Source organism: Lithobates pipiens, unplaced genomic scaffold (genome assembly GCF_037356315.1).
Source record: "Lithobates pipiens isolate NorthernLeopardFrog02 unplaced genomic scaffold, aLitPip1_a1.2 Scaffold_13, whole genome shotgun sequence".
Lineage (NCBI taxonomy): Eukaryota > Metazoa > Chordata > Amphibia > Anura > Ranidae > Lithobates > Lithobates pipiens.
The window spans coordinates 426,235,977-426,250,654 of NW_027507718.1; the positions used below are offsets into that span (position 1 = coordinate 426,235,977).

General features: G+C 42.7%; 1 protein-coding gene across 3 annotated transcripts in view; it reads left to right on the forward strand.

Moving 5' to 3' along the window:
• The window catches only part of ARAP2 (ArfGAP with RhoGAP domain, ankyrin repeat and PH domain 2), a 609,403-nt gene that overhangs the window by 7,883 nt on the left and 586,842 nt on the right, over window positions 1-14,678 (forward strand). For all 3 annotated transcript variants that reach the window (XR_013272356.1, XM_077477663.1, XM_077477664.1), the window contains exon 2: window positions 11,725-12,468. Coding sequence is in view for 2 of the 3 variants with exons in the window: in XM_077477663.1 (XP_077333789.1) it covers window positions 11,795-12,468 (674 nt within the window). In the remaining variant the exon portion in view is untranslated. The remainder of the gene's footprint in view (window positions 1-11,724; window positions 12,469-14,678) is intronic.

Below are 14,678 nucleotides of genomic sequence, written 5' to 3' on the forward strand. Positions count from 1 at the left end.
GCTGATTGGCTCCCTTGATAGCGAATGGGCACTCGTGCGTGCCCACAGATTGCCGTGTAGGCGCCCGATGTACAATGACAGTGATTCGCGCCGGGGAAAACCAACTTGCTGGTCGGGAAGTAGTTGATCACTAGTGTGTTTGTTTGTTTTTTTTTTTTTTATAAAAATATTACAAATTTGCACAAAAAAACAAGCATTTCCTTCATTTCCATTACAACATTTTTACAAATATAATTATAATTTATGAATCTTTATTCATAAATGTAGCCCAAAATGTATTTTGCTACATTTCTTTGGTGAAAATAACCCAAATCATGTATTATTCTAATCTAGTCTGTGAGTCTGTGTGAACATTATAGAGTTTCCAAACTGGGGTATATACAGTATGTTTGAAAATTGATCCACCCTAATGATCCCTCTTCCTATCTCATTTGTTGAGGCCTTAAACTGCCAGGACAGTACAAATACTTCCCAAATGACCCATTTTTGAAAATTAGACAGTCCAAGATATTTAGTAAGAGGCATGGTGAGTTTTTTGGAAAATGAAGAAATTAAATCAAGTAATTTTTACAAACGGTCACCAGAGCAGTATAGTGTCACCAGATGATTGGTGTGGTGATGATCAGGGATACCAATCACAGAGATCATCACAACAGTACACAATGAATGGCTATGAATGAAAGTCATTCATTAAAGTGGGGTGCCCCCTAAAAAAAAAAAAAAAATGTAAAAGTCAGCAGCTACAAATACTGCAGCTGCTGACTTTTAATAATCGAACACTTACCTGTCCCAGGGTCAAGCGATGCAGGGGAACGAAGCCCCCCTCGTTCCCCGCTATGCTCGCAGCACTGGTATTCTTACTGTGGGCACCCGGCTGTGGCTTTACAGATGGGCACCCACTGCGCATGCGTGAGCGGCTCCGGGTGCCGCGATACGCCACACAGTCATCTGGGACACGTGACAGGTCCCAGATGACTGTGTGGTGCGAGGGGAAGTGATGTCACCAGCCCGGGCATTGAAGAAGGCAGACTACGAGGGACCCCCTAGCAACAGGCATTTAGAGGTGAGTAAATTATTATTTTTAATTTTTTTAATGAATTTTCAGCTATTTATTTCTTTTTTTTTGGTGGCAACACCACTTTAAGTACAACTGACTTGTGAATGTTGTGATTGGTCACAGTGTTCGCAGTGTTCGCAGTGTTCGCATGATACCCGGGCCAGCCCAGTACAATGAACTGTCACCCCTCTTCGGTGGCCGCTAGAGTGAGCAAGAAGTGAGCTGGGGGTGGATAGTGCAGGGCAGGCATGTCATCGGGAGACAGAAAAACAGCAACGCACTGATCTTTCCATTAAAGAGCTGTACATGCAAGCCTCTTTGCACAAGTATGATCACAGGATCACAGGATTGAAGTCTGAACATGCTGTAATGGATTGGTTTCCATGCCCTAATGTGGTCAGTTTGAAATAGGAAAGCTGGGGGACTAGCAGAATCACCAGGTATTTCACACAAAGGAAGCAATGCAAAGTAAACAGGATACCTTTTTTTATTACAAGTACATGATACAACTGACACATGTCAGGGATACCTAATGTTGGGGTATTCACCCTATTTGTTCTGGTGATCATTGCAAGAAGGACTGAAGTTAAGAGAAAATCTAACTTATCAGGAGAGAAATGGCAGAGAATGCATGCAATGGGAAGACTTGTTTTGGTGACAACTGTTTTAGCCCTTGTACACACGGTCGGACATTCCGACAACAAAATCCGTTGGATTTTGTCTGACGGATTTTGTCCAAAACTTGTGTTGCATACACATGGTTGGACTAAGTTGTCGGAAAATCCGATCGTTCGTAACGTGATGACGTTATTTTGTTATGAAGGGACTACGTTCAGGCTAGCAGCCTATAGCTTTGGTCTAGGAATTTGATCTGCGCATGTGTGGCACTTTGTCCGATCGGAATTCTCTACACAAAATCGGACAAAGTCCGATTGGATCATGTTGTGGGGAAATTTTATAGCCCAGTTCTAAAACTTTGTCGGTCGGATATTCTGACGGAAACAGTCCGATGGAGTCCACACACAGTCGGATTATCCGACAACACGGTTCGAACTGACATTTTCCATCGGAATATCCGACCGCGTGTACAAGGGCTAAGACAAGTTTTCTCCAACTCTGGAGAGGTCCCCTTTCAATTGTTGGAAAGGAAAATCTCCCTAAAATGGGACACAGAATGCCCCAAAAATAAATAAATAAATAAACATGAGTTTTAATCCAACCATACTTTATCCCCAAATATCTGGGTCAAATCTGGCCCTGGATACAACAACTCTGTTCATTTATATTACTGGAGAGCCCATCAAAATGACCAAAACACCATAGGACGACACTGATGTGGTGGTATTTTGTGCATTTTTTTATTGTTCCCTTGTATGTAAGACCACCCGTGTTGTAAAAACTTGAAGTGATATTAAAGCCTTGTTTTAAAAAACAAAAAAAACAAACATGTTATACTTACCTGCTCTGGGCAATGGTTTTGCTCAAAGCAACTCGGATCCTCCTCTGCTCGGGTCCCACGCTGGTGCTCCTGGTTCCTCGCTGCTGCCGTGTCCCCCCACAGCAAGCAATTTGCTCTGTCGGCACCCAAGCAAGCACGCTCCCAAGCCGCGGCTCTGTGTGTCCATTCACACATGGAGCTGCTGCTCTTTACAGCCCCCTTCGTCTTCTGATTGGCTCACCGGCTGTGACTGACAGCAGCAAGAGTCAATGGCTCCCTCTGCTGCCAAAAAACAATCAGGAGTGCAAGTACCCAGAGAGGCAAGGCTCTCGTGGACATCGCTGGATGGAGAGGGTGCTCAGGTAAGTATTAGGGAGCTGCTGCACATAGAAGGTTTTTTACCCTTATGCATGAAGGTAAAAAAGACTTGTGCTTTTACAACCACTTTAACTGTTTTTGCAAGTACATTTTTTTTCCTGTACTTTTGCTTTTCTGTATATAACAAAACTTTTAATAAGGTAAGACTGAACTAAAATGACTGAAACACCTCTAGGTACAGTATTAGTAGTGATTAGTGAGACTATGTGGTAGGAAGGCGTGTTTGTGATGGAGTCCCACCAGTTAAAAGAAGCTAATTGGTGATTCAACCCTCTGAAGTCACTTATAACTGAGATATCAGGTAGACAGACCTGAAGTTTTGGGCAGGAAGAAATTTTAACTTTAAGGTTTCCTTCAGAACAGTGAATTAAAAACCCTTGCTTGTTTATGGAGAAAAATTATTTAGTTTGTAAATGACAGTGTTTGTTTTTGCACCTTGTACACCATTATTATCCAAACACGTATTCTTATATATATTTTATTTTTAATTTTTTTTGTTTTCTCCTTATTTTTGTTTCATAATGATGTTGATGCCAAAAAGGTTATTGGCTCTAAAAAGTTGAAATCAAATACCACAGATCACAGTTAGAACTGTAAAAGCTTTTGTGTACAGGTCAGATGGCGCTGGACCCTGAAATAAATAAAGCTCTAATTATCTAGTGGTTCATTAGTGTTTCTACAGTGCTGTCTGAAAATTTACGGTGAACAGTTACCTGATCAAGGTTGGTCACCAAAAAATAGACTTCAAACCTTTGAGGGGATAAACACTTCATGTAAGCTGAGATGCTTGTTCTTTTAACCCATTACTGTCAGCAACTGTTTTTAAATGTTATGGAATAAAAAAGCACTGAAGATTTGGCTGCTCAATGACCAGGCCATTTTTTGCAATAGGGCACTGCGTCGTTTTAACTGACAATTGCGCAGTCGTGTGACGCTGTACCCAAACAAAATGTACGTCCTTTTTTTCCCATAAATAGAGCTTTCTTTTGGTGGTATTGGATCGCCTCTGCAGTTTTTATTTTTTGCGCTATAAGCAAGACGAATCACAATTTTAAAAAAAACACAATATCTTTTACTTTTTGCTATAATAAATATCCTACATTTTTTTTTCCTCAGTTTAGGCCACTATGTATTCTTCTACATATGTTTGGTAAAAAAAAAAATCACAGTTGACGTATATTGATTGGTTTGTGCAAAAGTTATAGCATCTACAAAATAGGGCATAGATTTATGGCATTTTTATTATTTATTTTTTTACTAGATGGCTGCGATCTGCAATTTTTATCGAGACTGTGACATTATGGTGGACACATCAGACACTTCTGACACATTTTTGAAACCACTGACAATTATACAGCAATCATTGCTATAAAAATGCACTAATTACTGTGTAAATGTCACTGGCAGGGAAGGGGTTAACACTAGGGGGTGATCAAGGGGTTAATTGTGTCCCCTATGTGTGTTTCTAACTGTGGGAGGATGGGTCTGTCTAGGAGGAGAGAGAGAGATCGTTGTTCATACACAGTATGAACAAACGATCTGTATCCTCTCTCCTGAAAGAACCGGGATCTGTGTGTTTACACACACAGATCCCAGTTCTCGCTCTGTCACAAGCTATCACGGGAGCCTGGCGGTCATCGTTCCCGGCAGGCATCTGTATTGGCTCTGGGCACGCGTGCCCCTAGTGGTCAAAAGGCGAAGAAACTTAAGGTAACATTGTTTTGCCCAGCCATGCCATTCTGTGGCAGTTAAACTGCGGCAGCTGGTCGGCAAGCGGTTAAAGAGTAATTCCACTTGGTGGGCAAAAACTAGCAAATAGAAAAAAATAATACATTGTAGCAAATACAACTGCGACTCAAGTCTTATTGTAATTAAATGTTTTAAGAATGAGCTTTTCTTTCTCAATCACTGCAATTATCTGTAAAATGAAATACAATAAGGCCCCTTTCACACTGAGGAGCTTTGCAGGCGCTTAAGTGCTAAAAATAGCACCCGCAAAGCGCCGTGAAAGAGCCGCTCAGTGCACTCCAGTGTGAAAGCCCTGAGGGCTTTCACACTGGAGCAGTGAGCTTGCAGGACAGTCAAAAAAGTCCTGCAAGCCGCATCTTTGGAGCGCTGTATTTACCGATCCTAAAGCGCCCCTTCCCATTGAAAACAATGGGGCAGTGCTCCAAACCCACCTGCAAAGCGCCACTGCAGCGGGGCCTTGCGGGTGATTTCAACCCTTTTTTCGGCCGCTAGCGGGGGTTAAAAATCAGCGCCGCTCAGTGTCGTTCAGCGCCGCTAAAATGGCGGTAAAGAGCTGCTAAATATACTAAATATTTACCACCAGTGCACTGAGTGACTCAGTGTGAAAGTAACCTAAGGCTACCTGGAGGTGTTCTGTTCAGTTGGTGTACAGAATGCAACCCAGAAATGTAATTTTGTGTGTGTGTGATTTTCCCAGAAGTCTGCACTAAGATACAAGTCGGATTTTGGGCATCTTCATAAAAAAAGTGTAGCACTCAAAAGACAAGTATAAACAAATTATAAAAAACAAAATACAAATAAGATCATAAGTAAAAGAATAAGTGTCCAACCAAACAAACGGAAAGAACAAGCGGAAGTAAAAAAAGCCGTTAAAAAAGTATATTTAGCTTAATATGAACTAGTAAGAAATTCACAGCAAATTTGTAGTGAATCTTCCAAAATAAGTTAATTTCAAAATTAAGGGAGTGAAAATGAGTCACCTACACCGCAAATACGTGCTCTAGTCAATATATGCATCTTATTTGACCACCTACAAGCTTTGTGTATATTCCATGTGACAACACAAGGCGACCATCAGACTTTCTGCTGGAAAGCTCTCCATGTAGTGACTCACAAGAAATCCATTCCGGTCAAAAGGAGATATAAAGGACTCTCATAGTGTAGTATTTAGTAAAAGCTGATTTATTACAAATGAATAAAACTACTCACAAAACAAATGCCGTAAACAAGCATTATGTTGTAACAGTACATAAGCCTCCAGACTCCTTCCTCGTGTTGCGCGTCAACTTCCACGTCCTCAATGTATTAGATGGAGAAATTGTTGGGTTGACTTGAGGCGTCACGTGACCTGATCTGTTCCTTGTTTCTGTGCGTTCCCCAAGGGGTCGAAGTTGGAGTGTGCTAGTGTGTAATCACAAGCTTTTGTGATGGCTTGCTGGGAGAAGTGTAGTGTGATGAGGAAGGAGTCTGGAGGGGGTCTGATGACCCCCTTGTCTTGTCACATGGAATATACACAAAGCTTGTGTGACCGTCTGTTAAAGGTGGTCAAACATTCTGGTAAGGTGTATCTATCCACTAGAGCACCTGTTTGCAGTGAAGGTGTCTCATTTTCACTCCATTCATTTTAAAATGAACTTATTTTGGAAGATTCACTACTAATTTGTTGGCAATTTCCGAATAGGAATTTCTCTTTGTGTGGATTTATCACATATTAGAACTATAAATGCCCTTTTCACGCTGTTTTTTACCTCCTGTTTGTTCTTTTCCATTTATTTGGATGGACACTTTTTCTTTTACTTTTGATCTTATTTGAATATTGTTTGTATAATTTGTTTATAGCTTTCTTTTGAGCACTACATTTTTTTAATAAAAATATATGTAGGATTTTGTGTCAAGATCTAAAAGTGTTGGCAACTAATTTTTTTCACGTTTTGTTTTACTTCTGAGCAGTTTCCTCTTTAAACAGATTTTGAGTATCCTCTTCAACAAAAATGTCTTCAATGTCTCCAACATTCTCCTGTGCTCTCCCACATCCCCCTGTGCTCTCAGACATCCTCCTGTGTTCTCCAGCCCCCCAGTGCTCTCTGACATCCCCCAGTGCTCTCTGATGTCCCATGTGCTCTCTAGCCCCCCCATGCTCGTTGCTTCTCCCCTGTGCTTGTCGCCTTACCCCTGTGCTCTCCACCTCCCCCTGTGCTGTCCGCCCCTCCCCCGTGCTCATTAACACCCCCCTGTGCTCTCTAACATCTCCCTCTGCTCCCTGACATTCCCTTCTGTGCTCGTTGCCTTTCCCCTGTGCTCTACAACATCCCCCTGTGCTCTCCGCCTCTCCCATGCACTCTTCGACAACCCTCTGTGCTCTCCAACATCCCCCTCTGCTCCCTGACATCCTCCTATGCTCTCCACCCCCCCGTGCTCTCCGACATCCCCCCTGTGCTTGACGCCTCTCCCCTGTGCTCTCCACCTTCCCCTGTGCTCTTTGCCTCTTCTCCCATACTCTCTGCTTCCCTCCAGTGCTCTGACATCCCCCCGTGTTCTCTGATCCTCCATGCTCTCAGACCCCCAAGTGTTCTCCAGCCCCCACCCCCTGTTCTCTCCATCTCCCCCCTGTAATCTCTCCGGTCACCCCAGATCTCTCCACCTTCCCCATGCTCTCTGACCCCTCCCCAGTGCTCTCCAGCCTCCTCCCTGGGCTCCAGTCCTTATGCTCTCTGCCACCCCTGTTTTCTCCACCCCACACTGTGTTCTCTGGTCCCCCCGTGTTCTCCACCTCTCCCCTGTGCTCTCCACCTACCCCCCTGTGTTCTCCACTTCTCCCTGTGCTCCCCGCTTCCCCCTGTGCTCTCTGCCTCCCTCCCATGCTCTCCAGCCCCCCTTTGCTCTCTGCCCCACCCCATTATCTCTAACTTCCTCCCTGTGCTCTCTGGCCCCCCATGCTCTTTCCCGGTCCCCCAGCAGCGCTGCCGGTTTCCCCCTCCCCTCTCCCAGAGAATACATCAGGATGGAGAGTGGGGAAGGGGCCAGTTACCATGATCAGTCTAAAATGCCCGAGCCTATTTTTTGTCCCAGTCTGAGCCTAGTCCCTTGATGATGAAATCAGAATCCCAGGAGCATGAAGTCATATTTTTTCCCCCCTGCTGCTCAGTTAACCATCTGGGAATTAAAAAAGAATTGGGTCCTTCTAGGGATGGATAAACATGTGACTCACAGGAAGTGACAGTGCTGATACAATTGTGATTGTCCAGAATTGTCCATAGGGTGGGTCATCTCCTCAGCCCTGTGTAAGCTATTAATTGAGGAGCAAAAGAAAGGTAAGTATCTACTGTTGTAAATGAGGATATTAAATGACTTTAAAGTGAAACCCTCCTATTCTTTTCAGCCAAGGAAGCTGCCATCTTAGTCTATGTTTTATTTGCAACCTCCATCTGGCATGATACTGCACATGTGATCAGTTATGACACCAGCCATTTCATGGTTTGACAGTGTGGTTGAAAGCACAAACATTGTGACAGTTAGCATTCCTGGCTTGCCAGGAATATACGTGTTTTTTTTTAAACCATAAATTGATGGATTTTGTTCCTCTTTAAAGTGGAACTTTACCCATTACAACTTGATAAAAAGATTGTAACATTATGCATTCCATATTAATAAATCTGCTACCAAAATTAGTATGTGTTGTAAATTGCCTCCAGCATTGTTCCTTTTTCTTCTAGCCAGTGGCTGTAATTTTGCTGAAGCCCAGAACCCATGGACAGCAGTAAACAGAGAGCAACTGAGCAAAGCCCCATACACATGATCAGAATTTCTGGCAGAAAAAGTCAGACGTGAGCTTTTGGTCAGAAATTCTGACCGTGTGTATGCTCCATCGGAGTTTTGCTGGCAGAATTCCAGCCAGCCAAAGGTTGCCCCCTGAGGAAGATACGGAAAATCCCTTGTATCAACAGGACGGAACTCTAGGCAGTGAACCTGCTGAGAACAATCAGTACACCACCCGTTTATTGGCCATTGTATCCCGCTGATTCACGCTGTTTTATGCCGTGCACACACGACTGGACTTTGACGCCCTAGGTCCAACAGCCTTACCGACGGACTTTCGGCGGAGGTCTGACGGACTTCCTGAACGAAACAGACTTGGCCACACATGACCGGACTAAGTCCGTTCGAAAGTCCATTTGTTTTGAACGTGATGACATGATAACGGAACTAAACAAGGAAGTTCAATAGCCAATAGCCAATAGCTGCCCTTGCGTCGTATTTGGTCCGTCGGACTAGCACACAGACGAATGGTTTTCCCAATTTTTTGTCCGTCGGATAGATTTGAAACATGTTTTATTTCTAAGTCCGCCGGACTTTTGCAAAAAAAAAGTCTGCTGGAGCCCACACAAGATCGAATTGTCTGACAGATTTTGGTCTGCCAGACCAAGTCTGCTGGAAAGTTCGTTCGTGTGTACGTGGCATTAGAGTGGCGCCCTGACGCGCCATGTTATTGTGAGTACCCTGTGTGGGATTTTATTGTGTTTTATAAATAAATTATTTTACATACTGCACTATGAAGTCCTCCTCTCTCTTAATATACCGAGGCACAAGTGGGATACCATTGACACACTGAGACATACTGTAAGTGAGGCCAACCCAGGATTCCGGATACACTGCTGAACCACTTAGTGGTTCTAATGCGTGCATTGACTAAGCCTAAACAGCAAGGTCTTTGTAAAGATTGCTTTTGTATTTTAACATATGGATGGTATATTTACAATATTTTTCACGTGAATGCACATTGTCACTTTATTATTAGCAATATTGCGTGCATTTATGCAGTACAGTAATATAATTTTATTTGCTGTGGCTTTATAGCATACTATATCTTACTATTTAGATTTCATTTTTGATAGCGCAGCATACTATATTTGAAAAGATTGAGAGCAGGTCCTCTATTTTTCGCTCGGAAAAAATTTTGAACGGAAATTTTGCTCGTCTGTACAAATTCTGACACGCAAAATTCCTATACGTGCTCAGAAACAATTTGACGCATGCTCGGAAGCATTGAACTTTGTTTTCTCGGCTCGTCATAGTGTTGTACGTCACCGCGTTCTTGACGGTCGAAAGTGCAGAAAACGTATGTGTGACCGCGTGTATGCAAGCCAACCTTGAGCGGAATGCTATCGTAAAAAAAAAACATCCAAGTTTTTTCCGACGCAAAATCCACTAGTGTGTATGGGGCATTACTGGATTTCAAACAGTATAGGCACTTATTTTTAATGTTTTACATATACAGCTTGAAGTGATCTAGCTTGACTTCGTTTTCTGACTAAAGTTCCACCTTAAAGTGGGCAGAAAGTTTCCACGTGTTGAAAAGGAATTCAGGAACACACATATGAAGTGACAGTCCCTCCACCTCCAAAATACTCGCTTCACTCACCTCAGGTAATTGACCCCTGAGTTAACAGGCGGTCACAAGTGCAGTTCCCTCGCAAGGGCAAAGTACAGCAGAAACTGGTAATTCTGATTCTCCAATACAATATACCAGGACCATACCAATAAAAAAGAGATCTAATGCCGTGTACACACGACCGGACTTTCCGGCAGTCTAGGTCCGACAGTCTTCCCAATGGACTTTTCAGCGGAGTTCCGACGGACTTTCCAAATGAACAGACTTGGCCACACACAATCACCCCAATGTCCGACGGATTCAAACGTGATGACATACGACCAGACTAGAATAGGGAATTTCATAGCCAGTAGCCAATAGCTGCCCTAGCATTGGTTTTCGTCCGTCGGACTAGCATACAGCCGAATGGATTTTTCGACTGGACTTGAGTCCGTCGGAAAGATTTGAAACATGTTCTAAATCTAAAGGCTGTCTGATTTTTAGACAGAAAAGGTCTGATGAAGCCCGCACATGATCTAATTGTCCGGGGACCTTTGCTGTCGAAAAGTCCGGTCTTGTGTACACGGCATAAGTGTTCTCCATTAAATTATTCCAATGCTTTATTGAAACGAAGATTTCTATTCACATGATATCACTAAAAACAGGCACATAACCCAGGACAGCGCACTGTGTAATATCTTAGGATGGCAGCGGGTGGCGTCGTCTGAACATAGCTCCCCCCCCCCCGTACGTGTTATGTTCACCAGAACTTCCTCAGTGGGGTGAAGCTACGGCATAAACCGGCATGATTTAAAACAGCTCTGCTGCTATACCAACAGACACCGGAAATTAGCAGAAAATACAACAGCTCCGGACTCAGCAGTACAAGCATCAGGCAGAGAGAACAACCTCCTGTAAAACAGCATAGGAAATCTGAAGCAAGCAGTCCTGTGCCACAGCACAAAAGGGAAAAATAACCCAACCAAGGCAGATCTGCTGACAGCTGTAAAGTGGAATTAAATCCCCCTATCCTTTACAGACAAGGTAGCTGGCTCCTGTTTGCTCTGAAACTGCCATGGTGCTGAACAAGTGATCAGTTATGACACCAGTCATTTGATGGTTTGACAGTTTGGTGGAGGACACCAGTCCTCAGTTTTCGCTTTATAATTTACTGCTGTTCAAAATGGCAGCCTCCAGCATGAAGAAACAGAAGCAATGCTGGAGGCAATTTACAGCACACACTCATTTTGGTATCATAATTATTAATGTGGAATGTATGTTCCTTGCTAAAGAATATTATTTGTTATCAAGTTGTTATGGGTGAAGTTACACTTTAAGAAAATAAATGGCACACATAAATTTGAGAATTTGGTATTACATTGGAATATTCTATTATCCTAAAATCTCTGCAGTGGTTTCCACCTCCTGCTGGTTCTTGCCTTTGCAAAAGACTAGGAAGCATATTTACCGATTTTACATGCAGTACCAGCTCCTGCAAATTGATATATCTAAAGAGCTAAGGTCTTGCTAATGTTTACAAGGGTCTGCAAGAGTTTCTATTCACATTGTAAATTCTCTCTAATGTTTTATTTTCAAGCATGCATAAAATAGGCTTTATTCTTTGAACATGTTTCCAGCTGCGTAAGAATGATTAACTTACTTGTTTATCTCTTTATTCTTTTATTCACTGTATATGAATGTTTATAAGTACACATTTATGTTTTTATTTTCCAGGTACTGAAGACTCGCAGAAAACACATCTGCCTTTGTCTACTGACAATGCATGATGTTTTAGAAGTTCATAATGACAACCAACAATAAATACGATGTTGACCAGATGCTAACTGATATCCATTTAGAGATTTATCATCCGCTTTTTCAGACAGCAGGCTACAGAACAATATCAGACTGTACGCAGTTAAATCATGAAAGACTTCAAACAATGGGAATATCGCTTACTGGGCATCGGAAAAGGATTCTTAAAAAGATACAAGAATTAATGGAACAATATTGGACTCCCGAGGATGACACTGTTGATACAGTGAAGACAAGTCAGGACAGATTATTAGAACATGACAACGTGCTGCTACCTGAACAGAGCTTGTTTAAGACCAGCGTACTGGCTAATGCCCTACCTAATGAATCCAACAAAGACTGCACAGATTATTTAACAGATTATATGAAAGTTGGTGAAGGTGTTTCTACCGACTCCAAGGATGAGGACCAGGACATGTGTCCTGAACAATCCAAAATATCTGAATATGACGCAACACTGGATTTCAGGGAAAAAAACGACTCGGAGAGCTCTAGTTTTTTTGAGTTCCAAGGATCCATGGTTGAAAATGATTTATATGGAACAAGGGATGTGGGTGAAGTACATAAAACAAAAACAAAGAAAGTTCCAACTCGATCATTCATATTAAGAAACAGACCTGTTCCAGATTTACCGGTTTCTGCCAGTAGTACATCCTACAGCAGGTGAGTGAAGAAGATTTTCAACCAAAACTGATATTTAAAGTGGATGTAAGCCCAACGTCATCCTTTCTAAACTACTGCCATAGGGGTTATCTAGAAGGATATACATGCCTCCTGCATGTATCTTTACCTGTCAAATGTCTCCCCTCTGTCTGTTATGAGACCCGAAAAAACTGCAGATTCTGTGGGTGGGTCTGCTGTCTGGAGCTCAGTGGGTGAAGTCGTGATGTCAGTAGACTCCCCGCTCACCTCTACACTCCCCTTGTCAATATGCATTTTCTCCTGTGTATTTTTTACACTAAACTTCTGCTATGATCTCTAACATCCAGTGAAAAGACAGGAAAGTAACCACATGACTTCAGCATGCCCAATTATGCTGAGGTGGGGAGCATCCAATCCTGGCAGAGCAGCAGAAGAAAGGAGTGGGGGGGGGGGGGTGGAATAAAAAAAAAATGCATGTCTCTAAAGCTAGTGCACGAGATATGTAAATCACCTGTCACTCACAGTAAGGGGGGGGATTTGTCAAAGTTTTTCTCTGTTTGTCAAGATTTATCTCACAGAACAATAAAAGAGGATTGCTCAGAGCTGGATTAACTTTGTGGCAAGACTGGGCTCAAATGATAGGAAATCGTATACTCTACATTATGACATTAAAAAAAAAAAAACATTTTTCGGGGTTTACATCCACTTTAATGGCTTAGGGCTTGTTATTCAGGGCTGGGTTGCTGCATAGTCAACACAGGTATTGTCTAGAGTTGGCAGGGCTGCCAGAAGCCATCCATACATCATGCTAGTTTTGCCAAACCCCTGTAGGGGCTGCTAAATATTGTGGTTCACCCTTGCCTAGCCTGACATCCATCTCTCAGGCACTCAGAGACATAGAACAGTCCATAAGCTTTGTTTTTGTTTTTTGTTTTTTTATTGAGATTGAATTTGGATGGAAAATGGCAAATTATGGGATGCCTACAAAGATTCAGTATAACTTGTTTGGGACTACTATATACACTCCTGCTTAAGACCTCTTTCCCTTACTCCTCCAGCACTTCACTTGCTGCAGACCATTACTCCTCCAGCACCTCACTTGCTGCACCATATGGTTGGACCTGACACTAACTCAGCCAAGCCTTAGTGAATCACCTTTTGCGAGCAGGGACCCTGGGCCCCTACAATGTAGAAATAGTTCTAGTGCTAACTGTCCTCAACATGATTTTTTTACTCTATAGAAAAATCTAACCTAGCAAGTAAATCACTAGAGGGTGCTATATTAGTAATTTGAGTAACTAATAATAAAAGGTTTCAAACTGCTGCCCTACCTGCCAGGACCAAGAGTTGGGTCTTCATTGCTATTGTGCTGACATAGTTTGTGAAGCTGTGTTTGTAAACTAGCATTTATGTACTTACACTTTGACTATAGAGATCTTCTCATGCTGTGGGGGCCATATATTAATTACAGGGTAATGGCATGTAGTAAAGCACATGAACAAGTTCAACCTCATTGCCCCTGAGCAAGTGTGCACCTGGTAGTGCAAGAATGGATGCTGCTTCAACTATGGATACTCACACAGTTGTGGTGTTTCAAGACGGAGGGAGTCAAAATTGTAGATTTTTTTTAATTTAAAGGCAAGCAGAGGGCAAAGGACAAGTCACTAGTATCACCTGTTGTTTCCTGGCAGCAGAGGGAGAGGTTATTGGTGGGCAGAGTTTCTGTACTGGGGAGAGAATTTGAGGGACAAACCATTTTTGACCCTTTTCTTCAACTTTGCACACTCCTCAACCCTGCACCATGCACTCCTGAGCCCTGCAATCTGTACACAGTGTACTCCTAAACACTGCACTCTGTACATAGTGTACTCCTGAACCATGTACTCTGTATCTCTGTATGTAGCACACTCCTAAACTCTGCACTCTATATATATAGCACACTCGTAAACCCTGCACTCTGTACCTAGCACAAACCTAAACTCTGCACTTTTTACATAGAAAACTCCTGAACTCTGCACTCTGGACATAGCACATCCCTGAACCCTGCACTCTGTATGTAGCTCACTCCTCAACCCTGCACTCTGTACATGGCAGACTCCTGAATTCTGCATTCTATATGTAGCACACTCCTAAACGTTGCACTCTGTACATGGGGCACTCCTAAGCTTTGCACTTTGTGTATTTACCAATACCCCACTGGCCACATCCACCATCTGATGTGGCATGCTCTC